Genomic DNA, 12,484 nt, shown 5'->3' with positions numbered 1-12,484 from the left:
TACGGCCAATGGGGAAGGACTCCTCCCCGGAATGCGACGAGATAGGGCGGTGATGACGTCTCCCAATTATATTCCTTTAGCAATATATAAACAAACCAGCGGGACGGTAAGAGAGCGCGAGGACGTGGAAGCCGTTCTAGAGAAGCTGCCTGGCATTTGAGTCACCTAAGTTCAATGAATGAAAGCAGCTAGGGGTGGGGTTACGCAGCTGCCTTATTCGTCTTTCTGAAGTCTGGATTTTCAACATTAGCGATAAAATCTACCCGTCTTCTACAATTACTATATTTAGACCAGGGGTCTCCAACCTTGGCAACTTTAAGCCTGGCGGACTTCAACTGCCAAAATTAAGTCCGCCAGGCTTAAAGTTGCCAAGGTTGGAGACCCCTAATTTAGACCATTTAGTCTTCAGATAGCTGTTTCTGAAGCATCCCCTTATTACGTATACTGTGGATGGAACACAGATTGAATAAACTAGATTCAAAATTGTCTACTATAGCCATCAAATCTTTTAGGTGTTTGCATCTGTTCCTTACCAACTACTTATACAGATATAGTTTTGGAAACTCTCCATTTCTAGTGGTCTTTTGAATCATAGCCTAGTTGGCCACAACGTAAGTCATAGAAATAAGATTTCACTTTGTGACATCATCCATTTTAAGTTGTTCAGCAGTATTTTTAATCTTCGTTCAGATTTTGTTTCAAACATTATTCTTTGCAATCTCCCATAACCGAAATTGGCATTAGTGCAGACATGCATTCCGTTTTCCATTTTTAAGTCTCTGCAGTTTTGAGATGAAAGATTGTATTGTTTCCACTAGACTTTAAATGTATATTACATGTATATTACACATATATATTACACATTTTTAAAGATCCATCTCATCCTGGCCACACTTTTTTGGAACATTTACCATCTGGCAGACAGTACAGGATAATAAAAACAAATACAAATAGGCTGAAAAACAGCTTCTATCCCAGGGCAGTAACTATTGGGTTTTCAATTCAATTGTATAGAATGTGAAGGATGTGTGTTTGTGTTTTATTTTTATAGTTATAATGTTCACTGAAGATGGCATTTAATTTCATTGTACGAGGTACAATGAGAATAAAGTAAACTTAATGTCTTTCCATCAACATATTCCATTGCAAAGAATTATAATTTGCTTTGCTTTAGCTTTATCCCAGATCCATCCTGAAAGAGAAGTAGGATACAAGGGTTGTAAATAAATCCTGAAACAAACAAGCACATAATCGCCTTCCGTTTAAGCCCCGATCTGCCAGTGTTTGGGCTTCTACCTGGAATTTCGACCCAGTTTTTCTGAGATTCTAAACAACTTTTAGAAAAATACATTGAAAGTCTCCGTCCTCCCCCAATAAATTAGGCTGGATTCAAATAACAGCTTTTTGGTGCATCTGGAGGCTATAGTCAACAGGAAGCAGACAGGCCTGTAATGTAGAAGAAAGAATGGAATTAATCCAGATCTTCAGCATCTCTATGTCCTTTGGATCATGCATCTTATTTCACACTCCATGTATTGTGATGAACAAACCTAACTTGCCATTTACCCATCTCAAATACCTATAGGGGAAATCACTAAGAAAACCCATGACCACAAAAAGCAAAAAACAAATATTTGCCACAGTTAATTATAAGATGGCAATGATTACACGTATTGTGACCAGGGATAGGTTCCAAATTCCATTGCTACCGGTTCACTTGTGTGCGTGCTTGTGCTCGCGCAGCACTTCTGCGCATGCACAGAAGCGTCCGGGCGGCTGAGTGGAGGCTCTTGCTACCACCGCTACCAGTTCACCTGATCCAGTGCAAACCGGTAGCAACCCACCACTGATTGTGACCAAAGAAATTTTAGGGATATATCTGTAGTCACCAGGAATCTTAATTTGACTTCAAGGATGTCTGGCATGACAAAAGTTGCAATTTTGTGACTTAGCAGAAGATAGCATTATTTAAAAAGATGAAGCTTTCAAGCTGTACAAATAACCTGAGGGCAAATTATGCCAATTTTTTTTAAAGATAGCTACAGAGGTGCTTAAAATTTTGAGAACCATTTTGAATTTATAACATTTCTGCATAAATATGACTTAAAACATATTTTCCACATATAGGAAGTTAGCACCCACCCCATTCCTAGAAAAATTAAACATTCTAGGATATATTAAAAAGGCAGAACATTTCCCCTAAAAGAGAAATAGAAATCTTAAGACAGAAACTCAACCCTAACTCCCTGCCCCCAGCAGATACTTTGGTTCAGGAGTGAAATTCAGCCAGTTCTATCCGGTTTGGGTGAACCGGTAGCAGTGGCTGCGGGAGGCTCCACTCACCCGTGCGGACGTCATGACGTCACTTTTTTGCGACGATTTTAAGCCTCTGCGCATGCAAAGAAGCCTTTGCGCATGTGCAGGAGGCTTTGTGCATGTGTGGACGATGGTGCACGCACATTTGCAAACCGATAGGGAAGGTAAATTAATTTCACCCGTTTTGGTTATTTACAAGACAAAAGGTTGGGCCAGTTTATCTACAACACAAAAGACATGGCCCTCAAGGCATGATAGGCTTAGCCCTCACTCAAGATCCAAACCAGGACAAAGCCATTAAGCCATAATGGGAATTGTCCAAAGCCCCTTCATTACATCATCACCCAGCAAGATTCAACCAGGCCTGGGACAGACAGCCTACAAAGTTAGCTAAGACCCCCACCCCCTGGGAGTCTGACAGCCAATGAGATACATTTCTTGTACTGGAATAGGAAACTCTAAGGCAGGGCCCATGAGTGTATAAATATATTCCTCTCTCCACTCCATGTGCTGTTTTTTACCCAGGACCCAAAAACCCCATGTGGTCCTGTCCATTTTTCCAAGCAGTCGCCATGTTTCCAGTGTCTTTCTTCCCACTGAACCCAGAAGGACATTTCTTCCAACACACACAATTCTGAAACTAGATTAAAACAAATAAAGCAAAATGGTAAAAAAGTTATAGTTCATTTATTTGAGGAAAATCATCCAAAATTACATATTTATGTTGCCCAAACTATAGATTAACAATAAATTTGCCTATAGAATATGAACAAGTGGCATTGCTATGAAACTAATGTGATAAAATTATGTTAAACAATTATTTTATGCTTATTTTTAAGGTATATAAATCAAAATTAAACCATACCTCAAGGGAATGCCCAAGAATACCAATCAAAGTAGCTACTATAGTCATTGAAGAATACTAATTTGGATAAATTATACAATATTGGATCAATGATAATGGCAATGCATCAAATCTGAAATACCACATCTTAAATTGATGAAGAACAGATAGAATAGTATCCTATGAAGAAGTATGAAGAGAAAATATAGGGATGGACAATTAAGTATAATTTGTTCAAAAGTGACATTATCTTTCATTAAATTTTTGTTGATCCCATTTACTGCAATACTTTTTGGCAAAACCAAATACAAAAGGTTAGGCTGTCTTCATCAGGCTGCCTTAAGAATACAAATTTCAGTCTGTAGCCTATAAAACCAACTTTTTAATGTTGAAAACCTGGTAATTACTTATTAATAAACCCTTCTAATATTCTAAGAAATATATCTCAAGAACAAGTAATTTTTAATGTACAATTGACTCAAATCAAGAATAAGGAACCTAAGCTACGTCATCTAATGTTGGACCTCAGATCCAGTATGGCTAATGTTCAGGAGAAAATAGATGTAGATCAATATCTGAAAGGTTATTTTCACTACTCCTAAATTATTTAGGATGGTGTTAATTTCTGGCCACTGTCATTGGCAGATTGGAAGTTATCATAGGGTCTCTTCTTTGGAAATAATATGGTTTTCTGTATTGTGACATTTTAGGTGGTTCTAAATCTGTAAATATTTCAACCGCTATTTAACAGTTTAAGGGTTTATATTTATCTATTTTATTTATTTATTTATTTAGTCACAGTATATATAAGCATGAAATAATTATACTATATATATATATATATATATATATATATATATATATATATATATATATATATATATATATATATATGAGTATGTAATAACTATATTAATTGGATATAATTAATTATAATTAATTGGATATATTAATTGGATATTATGAAGAGTTTGGAATGGAATGGAGTGGAATGGAATAGAAGCCAATGTGAACACTTTAACAATTATATCAGTAGTTGCACTGACAATCTTCTTGTCTATTAAATTCCCAAGACATGAGAGTATTTGAAAGAGAACCAATACACAACCTCCCAATGTTTCACAGATTAAAATACTGCAGCGGCCTGTAACATGTAAACCTATTGATGCTCTGTGCCAAGTAATACTAACGATCAGGCCCACTATTCAACCAGTTTTTAGAAATTGACTTTAGAGCAAAACAAGTATTCTGGATTGTTATATAAAATATCTACCCAAAAGAAGCACGTTTTATGAGAAAATAATATGCTGTTCATGTAAAAGTATACTGGGGAAAATATGACAATGTGACAATTTTTCCAGAAACAGCACAATATTTATTTAAACACCTTTTATATATACATATATATTCTGCGTTGCAGATTAGTTTAATTTTATACACCTCTATTTACAATGATTTAAAATATTATCTATCTCTGGCAGTTATTTACAAATTCAACACTTAACACAGTTCAACATTAACCAGATTCAGTAAGACAGTTATGATAATGGCTTACATGCACCAGTATAATGATCTTCAAAACCATGTCATCTGAGCTCTGTTAGTTTTTCACAGGTCCCAAATTAGGGCCTCAATGCCACAAAGACTGCATTTATATTATATACTACTTTTATTTAACATTTCACCAGCACCAAATTTTGATTTGTTTCAAATATCATACCAATACGCTGGTGGAATATTATCATAAATCAACTCCTTTCGTCAAACAGATGTTCTATAAAATAAGTGGGCTATTTGCTAGCTATGTTTTTTGTAAATGAGGTAAAATAGGTTACATAATGCCAGAACAGTAAAAATCCTTCAGAAATCTTGGTTTAATAATAAACCTTTGTATGATAGATAATAATTGATCAGATGGAAGGTGTGAAGGGAAAAGAAAATGCTTTTGAAAGATGAGCTTATGTAACTATTGTCAAACAAGCTAGAATCAAACATTGTTAAGTCAGGATATCTGTTTACAAACATTAAAAATTAACATCTCCATTCACCATCAGTAGCTTGTCAGAAGTTATTCATATCCAAGAGTAAAGTTTTAATGTGACCAAGTTAAGTGAATCATCTTTTTTTGAGATGACCTTGCAATAAACAGACTGATTTCAAATTTCTACATTCTACTTTCCAATCCAACAACAACATTCAGAAATACTAATACTAAATATTAATGAGAATACTGTAAAAAGTAATTTCAAAATGAAGGCTAGTTAACTTGTGTAAGATTTTAAACACTTGTGAATATATTTCATTTTTATATCCCTCAGAATGCCAATTGCGGATAATTGTTTAAACAGAAACATTACAAATTAGTAACCATATATGTTGATCATAAGTAAAAGTTCAAGTGAAAACAAAATAAAAGTTGATAAGCCAGTGTAAATTAAATAGGCTTTTTTCCCACTATCTACTAATTTCAAGTATTTTATATATAGAATAAAGACACTGGGTTGGGTTACACATGATAAACTATTAACTGTATGAATTGATATTATATTGTTAATGCCAGGAGTAGTCTTGGTCCCATTTGAAGTAAAGCACCAAAAATATTCTGTTTCTGTTTTCTAGTACTAATAGATGCTGCAATTTTAATTATCTAATATTTAATGTAATCAGCTTTTAAAATTAGGAGTAGAATTCAAAATTATACAGAAAATACTTTGTATATTTATTTACTTTGCAAATTAAAGGTCTCAACATAAAATGGATGCTCCTTATTACAAATCATGGAATGACTATACATTTGAAATTGTATTTCTGGGAAGAACAGTAAACCAATTTTGAATATATCTTTTCAAGTTTACAATACTTACTGTAGGCATGAATATATTTAAAAACAATTTCAGGGCTTTAAAAAAAGTTGTCCTCCAATCATATCCTTGTATCCTTGACAATTCTGACAGAAATTTAAGAAAGGATATTGTAACTTGTACCTCTTTTACATCTCATTGTATTTAAATTTATATACTATGGAAATGGGTGTATGAATACATATAAATCACCAATTTTTAAAATCCTACTTGCTTTTTGAAGGGATTTGAGTTTGAATATATTATTTTCCACAAAATATATTATATGTTTTAAGTGCAAACTATTTTGAAAACCTTACTGCACATAAAGTGAGAGTTCTTTACAAAAGCACAATACAATATTTGTGGGAAACCAAAAGAAAGAATTAATTTTTTATTCAAAATATTATTTGATGTATTAATCAGCAGAAAAGTTAGATGGATATTCAGGCTAATAGTGATATCATGTATTTTTATTAAAGCATATTTGAGAAATTAAAGATAATTTATTTAAAGAGGATTAAATTAAATTAAATTAGATTAGATTAAATTTTAAAGAAAAATTAAAGGTTTTTATTCGAATGATTCAGTGAATCTTTGAATCATAACCAATGAGTGCAATATTAAAAAGATTTAACAGTACAAATGAATGTGAATAATTATAATGGGATATAATGCAGAAGTACTGGTAACAGGAAATGAGTTTAATTCATAATGAACTATGAGTAAACCATGAGTAAAAACTTTTGTCAAGTACTTCTTTCTCACTGACATGTTTGGTTGTTGTGTTAAACAAATTAGTTGTTCAACAGTTGGAATGAACTTTGGATTCATCTAAGTGATTTTACATGTATACTTTATCCTACTAATGTCCAAATTTATGCATTGCATTTAGTATTAAGCAATAAATCAAATTACTAGTCTTTGGCAGTTATTAATTTTAATTGGTTGAATATGATGTTTTGTTTAATTTTAATCAGTAAGATTATACTGCATGATATGTGATTATCCAGAAATAATTTATAAAACAATTTTAAAAAAATAATTTATGCAAATAGTATTTAGATTGATTTGTCTTTTCCCAGTCATATGTTCTTTAAAGTCTAAACTAAAATTGTCAATTTCATCTCCTTAATTATTTGTTAAAAGTTGCAATTTTTGTACTAATTTAAAAAATAATCTGTGGCATTTGGATGGTACTACTGGCACTCAAATTACTCCTTCAAAATGTATTTGTAACAAGAAAATGAAAATCTATTCCCTGAAGATAAATAGTGATAATAATGAAAAAATATTAAACATAACGTTTGGAAATATACACATATACATATATATTTCAGAATATTACATTATGATTATAATTACATACATCTTGCAAGTAATAGAGCAACTGATTGTCAACAACTGACAAATAGTACACATCTGTGTATGTATATATGTATATGTGTGTATATATATATATACACATATATATATATATATATGTATGTGGGTATACACACACATATATACACACACATATATACATGCGCATATCCATTCCCCAGCAGAAAAATAACTACTTCCCACAAAATAGTGCAAATCAAAAGTCTGAAATTATTATGATTTCCTTATTTCAGTTGTAAAATATATGAACTTGCCTACTTTAAATCTACAAAGAGCATCAAGACACAAGACACCCAGTTTATGAATCAGATACTATTACTGTATATGTTTGAAAAACACTAAATTTTTAACAATGTCTCACTGTGATACAAATTCATCATTCTGACATAGAATGATGCATAGTTTTACATGAAAAACTTATTAAGAAATCATTGAAAGAGCTGCCTATAAATTGCACATTAGCAATGTTTGAAATATTTTTGTAATCAATGAGATGATCAATCTTATTCTAATATTATCGTCTGTATTATGAATAAACCGCAAGCCAGGTCAAATGGTGTAAAATAAAATAATCAAACATTTGGTAATAATCATATAACTATATGCTTACCTTTCCTTTTCTTATATGTAAAACTAGAGCAAAAGTAATGGCAGAATAGTCTTTACAACATGGTTTACATATTCCTCCAGAGAGGAAGGCAAGTAAAAATATTTTTTTCAGACTATTGTCCTACCCAGTTTTGTTCATAGATCTTTTTTGTAATCATATTTTCAGATTTTTTTTATACAGGCATTTCGGTCAACACACGCATAAGATATGAATATGCTTTGTTCTTTTCCACTGTGCAACTGGAACAAAATATTGTAAGAACTGCCATTTCTACTTAACAGAAGCTATTATAGAACAGGATACATATAACAATATTTAAATGCAAATATCTGTCATATCCTTCAGCATATTACTGTTGCCTGTAATCCAGTAAAAAGTTTGTAATGGCAAATTACAAAGTTCAATGGAAAGTTCTGACTTCTGTGCCAATCTAATTCTATTTCATTCCCACGTCAATGAATTTTATAAGCTACACCGAGCATTGATCAGTTGCATCTTCACTCAGGCGCCACCATTTTTGGTGGAATTATCTTTCCCTTCTTTTCAAAATTGAGTATTGTAACACTCTCTCTAGATTACAATGAGCTTGTGAACCACAGTGTACTTTCTGAGTAACACATGAAAAGTAGTGACTGAGTCTCTCTATGTATTTGGTAAGCATACATGGTAAGTTTACACACTTTTGGATAATTCATGGTCAACATTATAAAAACTACTGTGCAATTCAATCCAGATATAACTAAAGTAGGGGGGGGGGAGTAGGCAAACCCAAGGTGCTAAGAGGAAGGGAACAATCTCAACCATGAATAAGAAACAGAGATGTTACATCCCCACTGAGTCTGAACCTTCAAATACAAAACATCAATACAGTGCTTTTAGCAAAAACTTTGGGACAGCTTAGCAGCAGATACATCAACAAATGTTGAAGCAGTACTAGCATGACCTATTAAGAGAACTAATTAATATTCTCAAGTAAGACACAGACATTTAAGAAAAGATATCCAGCAGTGTTTCCTCCATCATAAAGACACAGAAACAAGGTAAGCTTTGTACTTGAGTCCACAATATGGGAAAGTTGCATATTAAAATATAGAATAGAATCTGAACAATGTGCCGACTCTTTAGAAGAAAAATAAGAGAAGAACATAAACCAAAATTGAAAACACATACATGATGTTATAATGTGTCAAATAATACTAAAAGCAAAAGAACTAAATACAGAAAATTGTACTACACAGAAGAAAACAATCACTTTACTAATTCTATAAGTAAGTCATCACCCCAACATTGTAATTTTTATATGTTGAGAAGATACAATATATATTTTATTCAATATTTAAAAAAATAAACTATAACCTCTTTAAGATGAAGATTTGCAGTTTGCACAAACATTACAGTTTGATAGCAAGCTACCAATCATCAGTATGTAAATTAGACTTTCTGCATATTATGTGCATACAACTACATACAGATTTTTTTAAAAAACAAGTTTAACCTGTGATCTAATTTTTTCAAAAAAAATACATTAACTGGTCTGAATTACAGCAATATTTCTTTTTAACTAAGACTTGGTTTTTGTTATGTAGAATACATGGATCTGGATCTTAAAAAGCTACTCTAGGTATAACCATAGGCTTGGTCATCCCAATAGTTTTTTTTTTTTAATCCTGTCACCTTGGTCATAATCATTTCTGTGATCTTCACACCATTAAATCAGAAGGATGCAAACATAGTTTAATATGTTGCACAATGAACTACTACTAAACACTTGAAAGCCCAAAGTCCTTAGTTATAAAACTATTCATGCAGTTTTCTGTACAATGGTCATAGTTTCTATTATTAAAAAAGACTGTTGAATTATATGGGAATCATATTAGTTCTCTAGAAAAATAAAGACATACAGCTAGGTCCCTTCTTAATTTTTCTACAGAACAAAGAAACTTTTTGAAGTTGTCTGTAATGGATGGCTTTAGAGCTCAAGAAGTCTAACCTACATTATACATATTATTCAAAATTATTCTGAATATTCAATAATTACAGTGAATCACTGGGAAACATTCCTGAGTTTCAGTAATATTGGAATTAAATTTGACATTAGCTTTACTTTAATGAGAGTGCCTATACAAAGTAACTACTACTTAATGTAATAGTAATAATTTAAAATGAGGATTACTTTAGCTACAATTCTTCTGACAAACTCCAGATTCAAATCAAAGTCAGGGAAGAAAGACAAAAGAGAGTAGAAGAATTGGAAACTATCAACTAAAGTTAAATTTTTCTTTAGCAGAATAATGGCACTTGGTAATCTAAACATTTTAACCTTTGACCCTTCTGAAAATAATGTATTATGTTTGAATCTTTTCAACCTATAATTAATTCAAAAGGTTACTTGGGGGAGGGAGGAATATAACTTATATCTGTTCCTTTCATTAACTGTCAACAGAAATCCAAGTCAAAGTACAGCAAAAATATAAGAAGGCAAAACAGCCCCCTTTTGCTTTTCATGTATACATTACTCTTCAAAACATGATGAACGCTTTGTTTAGAATAAGAAATGCAATTTAAAGCAGTGATCTACAGCACATAATATCACATATTGCTGACACACCACATGCATTCAAGATTAAATTCAACAGTATGCATTCCCAGATTAAAGTGGGGGAGATAATATCTTTAGCTCCCCCACACACACCCGCATTACATTAAGTATATGAAATATGACTGCAATGGATTGATCAAAATATAGGCAGTGAATTGTTTCCTTTGGAAAGAGAAAGCTGCCAAAAAACCCCACTGCTTGAGAAATGATTTTAAGGAAAACTGATGCCTCAGTATTTCCAGCAGCCATTGCCTCTGTTCCTGGCATTTCCCGCTGGAGAACACTTGTCCTTTTTGAAGCTTCTGAATCTGTTCAGTGACAAAATTTAGTCATTCTACCGCAAGCACCCTGAAAAACTCCCTTATCTAAACTTCAGTTGTTCTTGTAGGTTCCAAAGATTATCAACTTACAAAAGTAACTTTTAAAGGAGCATTGATGAGTAGTCATACTTGGGAAAGCCCATGTCCCATTTTCTCAGTCTTATTTTAAATGTATTTCATCTTTCAAATTTCTACCACGTAGAGAAACAACCCTGTTTCCTGGGTGGGGAAGACATGTAAACATGGCTCCATAGGCCTTAAAACTGCATTGCAAACTATGCTGTCTACTTACAGCCCATTCATTCTGAAAGAGCAATTTCATGTCACATATACATGTCTCGGTAGCTGAACATTAAGCTTGGGAGGGCAAGAGTGGATGGATGGTAGAGGAAGACTACTCTAATGTTCATGACAAAGTGCATTTCAACCATCATCAGAAGCAATGACAATATTTCTCTCCCACAGAATTGATTGCACTAACTCAGAGGTCCAAAGTCCTACTAGAATCTCTGAGGCACTCTTGGTTCCAAGAGACAAAAAAAATCACAATTCATTAGTCTTTGCAGAACTTTAGACTGAGAAAACTAACCCGTTTATTATTTCTCAGGAAAGCCGAAGCTTCGTTTTAATAGGGATCATATTCTCCATTTCCTCCAATCTTCTCAAGACTCACAGTGTTGAAATGGGAACTGATCTGCCTATAATGGATTGCACATCACCCAAGGAGAACCAAAGGCTTGGAAAAGGCATAAAGCATATTTTATACTGTTTCACAATGACATTTATGGGAGAGGGGGCGAAAACATGAGGTTTTATTGCTGTTTCAGTACAAAATTTAGTATAGTATCTAAATGAATCGAACAAGATCACCAAAGCTAGGATTTTCAAATGATAAGATGAAGATTGTAGATGTTGCTCAAAAAAGAATTGGACAAATGGAAAAAATATAGGAAGGTTTAAAAAAAAATTAAACTTGGGATATTAGTTGCATATTGAAACTTGGGGATCGGGACTGCTTAGTCAGAGGAGCTCCTGGTGAATGGACATCTTTACCATTTCCACCTTGACTTAACCGGTCCTCTTGTAGACTAATGGTTGAAAAACGATTGGAGTTGCCAGCTGCTAAGTTAGTAACACCATCACTGCCAATGCCAACGTTGGAACCCGTCTGACTACCATTCACATAGTCAAATGATTTACTGGAAGAAGCACTTGCAGTTCGGATCAAGCTTACACTGCTGGCTTTTGGTACCACCTGCCCAGCAGGCAAACTCAAATGTTTCTTTGTGGGAGTAATTTCAATTGCATCTGTACTGAGGTCAATTGACTGGTGCAAGTATTGCTTACGGGCAGATTCTCGAGGGCTGTCTGTGGATTTGGTAGCCAAGATGATCTCCTTATCCTTGGCCAAAAGCCCAACAACTCCTTTCCGTAAGCTGCCCCTCTGAGATGTGGATGAAGGTTTGGTCCCAGGTGGCTGGCTGCTAAGTGATGCCCCAGAGGAAAACCCTTCATCAGCGTCATTGAAGTTCACAGACTCTTCTCTTCCACTGACTCCTTCAGCATCTG

The 12,484-nt window shown here is 33.4% G+C and overlaps 1 protein-coding gene across 4 annotated transcripts in view; it reads right to left on the bottom strand.

Annotated features, from left to right (window-relative positions):
* Positions 1-4,070: 4,070 nt before the first annotated feature.
* The window catches only part of HYCC2 (hyccin PI4KA lipid kinase complex subunit 2), a 54,996-nt gene continuing 46,582 nt past the window's right edge, over positions 4,071-12,484 (bottom strand). For 3 of the 4 annotated variants that reach the window (XM_058187468.1, XM_058187456.1, XM_058187476.1), the window contains one exon: positions 4,071-12,481. In XM_058187468.1, the coding sequence (XP_058043451.1) occupies positions 11,883-12,481 (599 nt within the window). In that variant the 3' untranslated portion in view covers positions 4,071-11,882. The remainder of the gene's footprint in view (positions 12,482-12,484) is intronic. The other variant, XM_058187486.1, reaches the window with a different exon arrangement.

This window comes from Ahaetulla prasina, chromosome 1, assembly GCF_028640845.1.
Source record: "Ahaetulla prasina isolate Xishuangbanna chromosome 1, ASM2864084v1, whole genome shotgun sequence".
Classification (NCBI taxonomy): domain Eukaryota; kingdom Metazoa; phylum Chordata; class Lepidosauria; order Squamata; family Colubridae; genus Ahaetulla; species Ahaetulla prasina.
The sequence above is the reverse complement of the archived record's forward strand: the minus strand, read 5'-3'. Positions and strand labels throughout refer to the sequence as shown.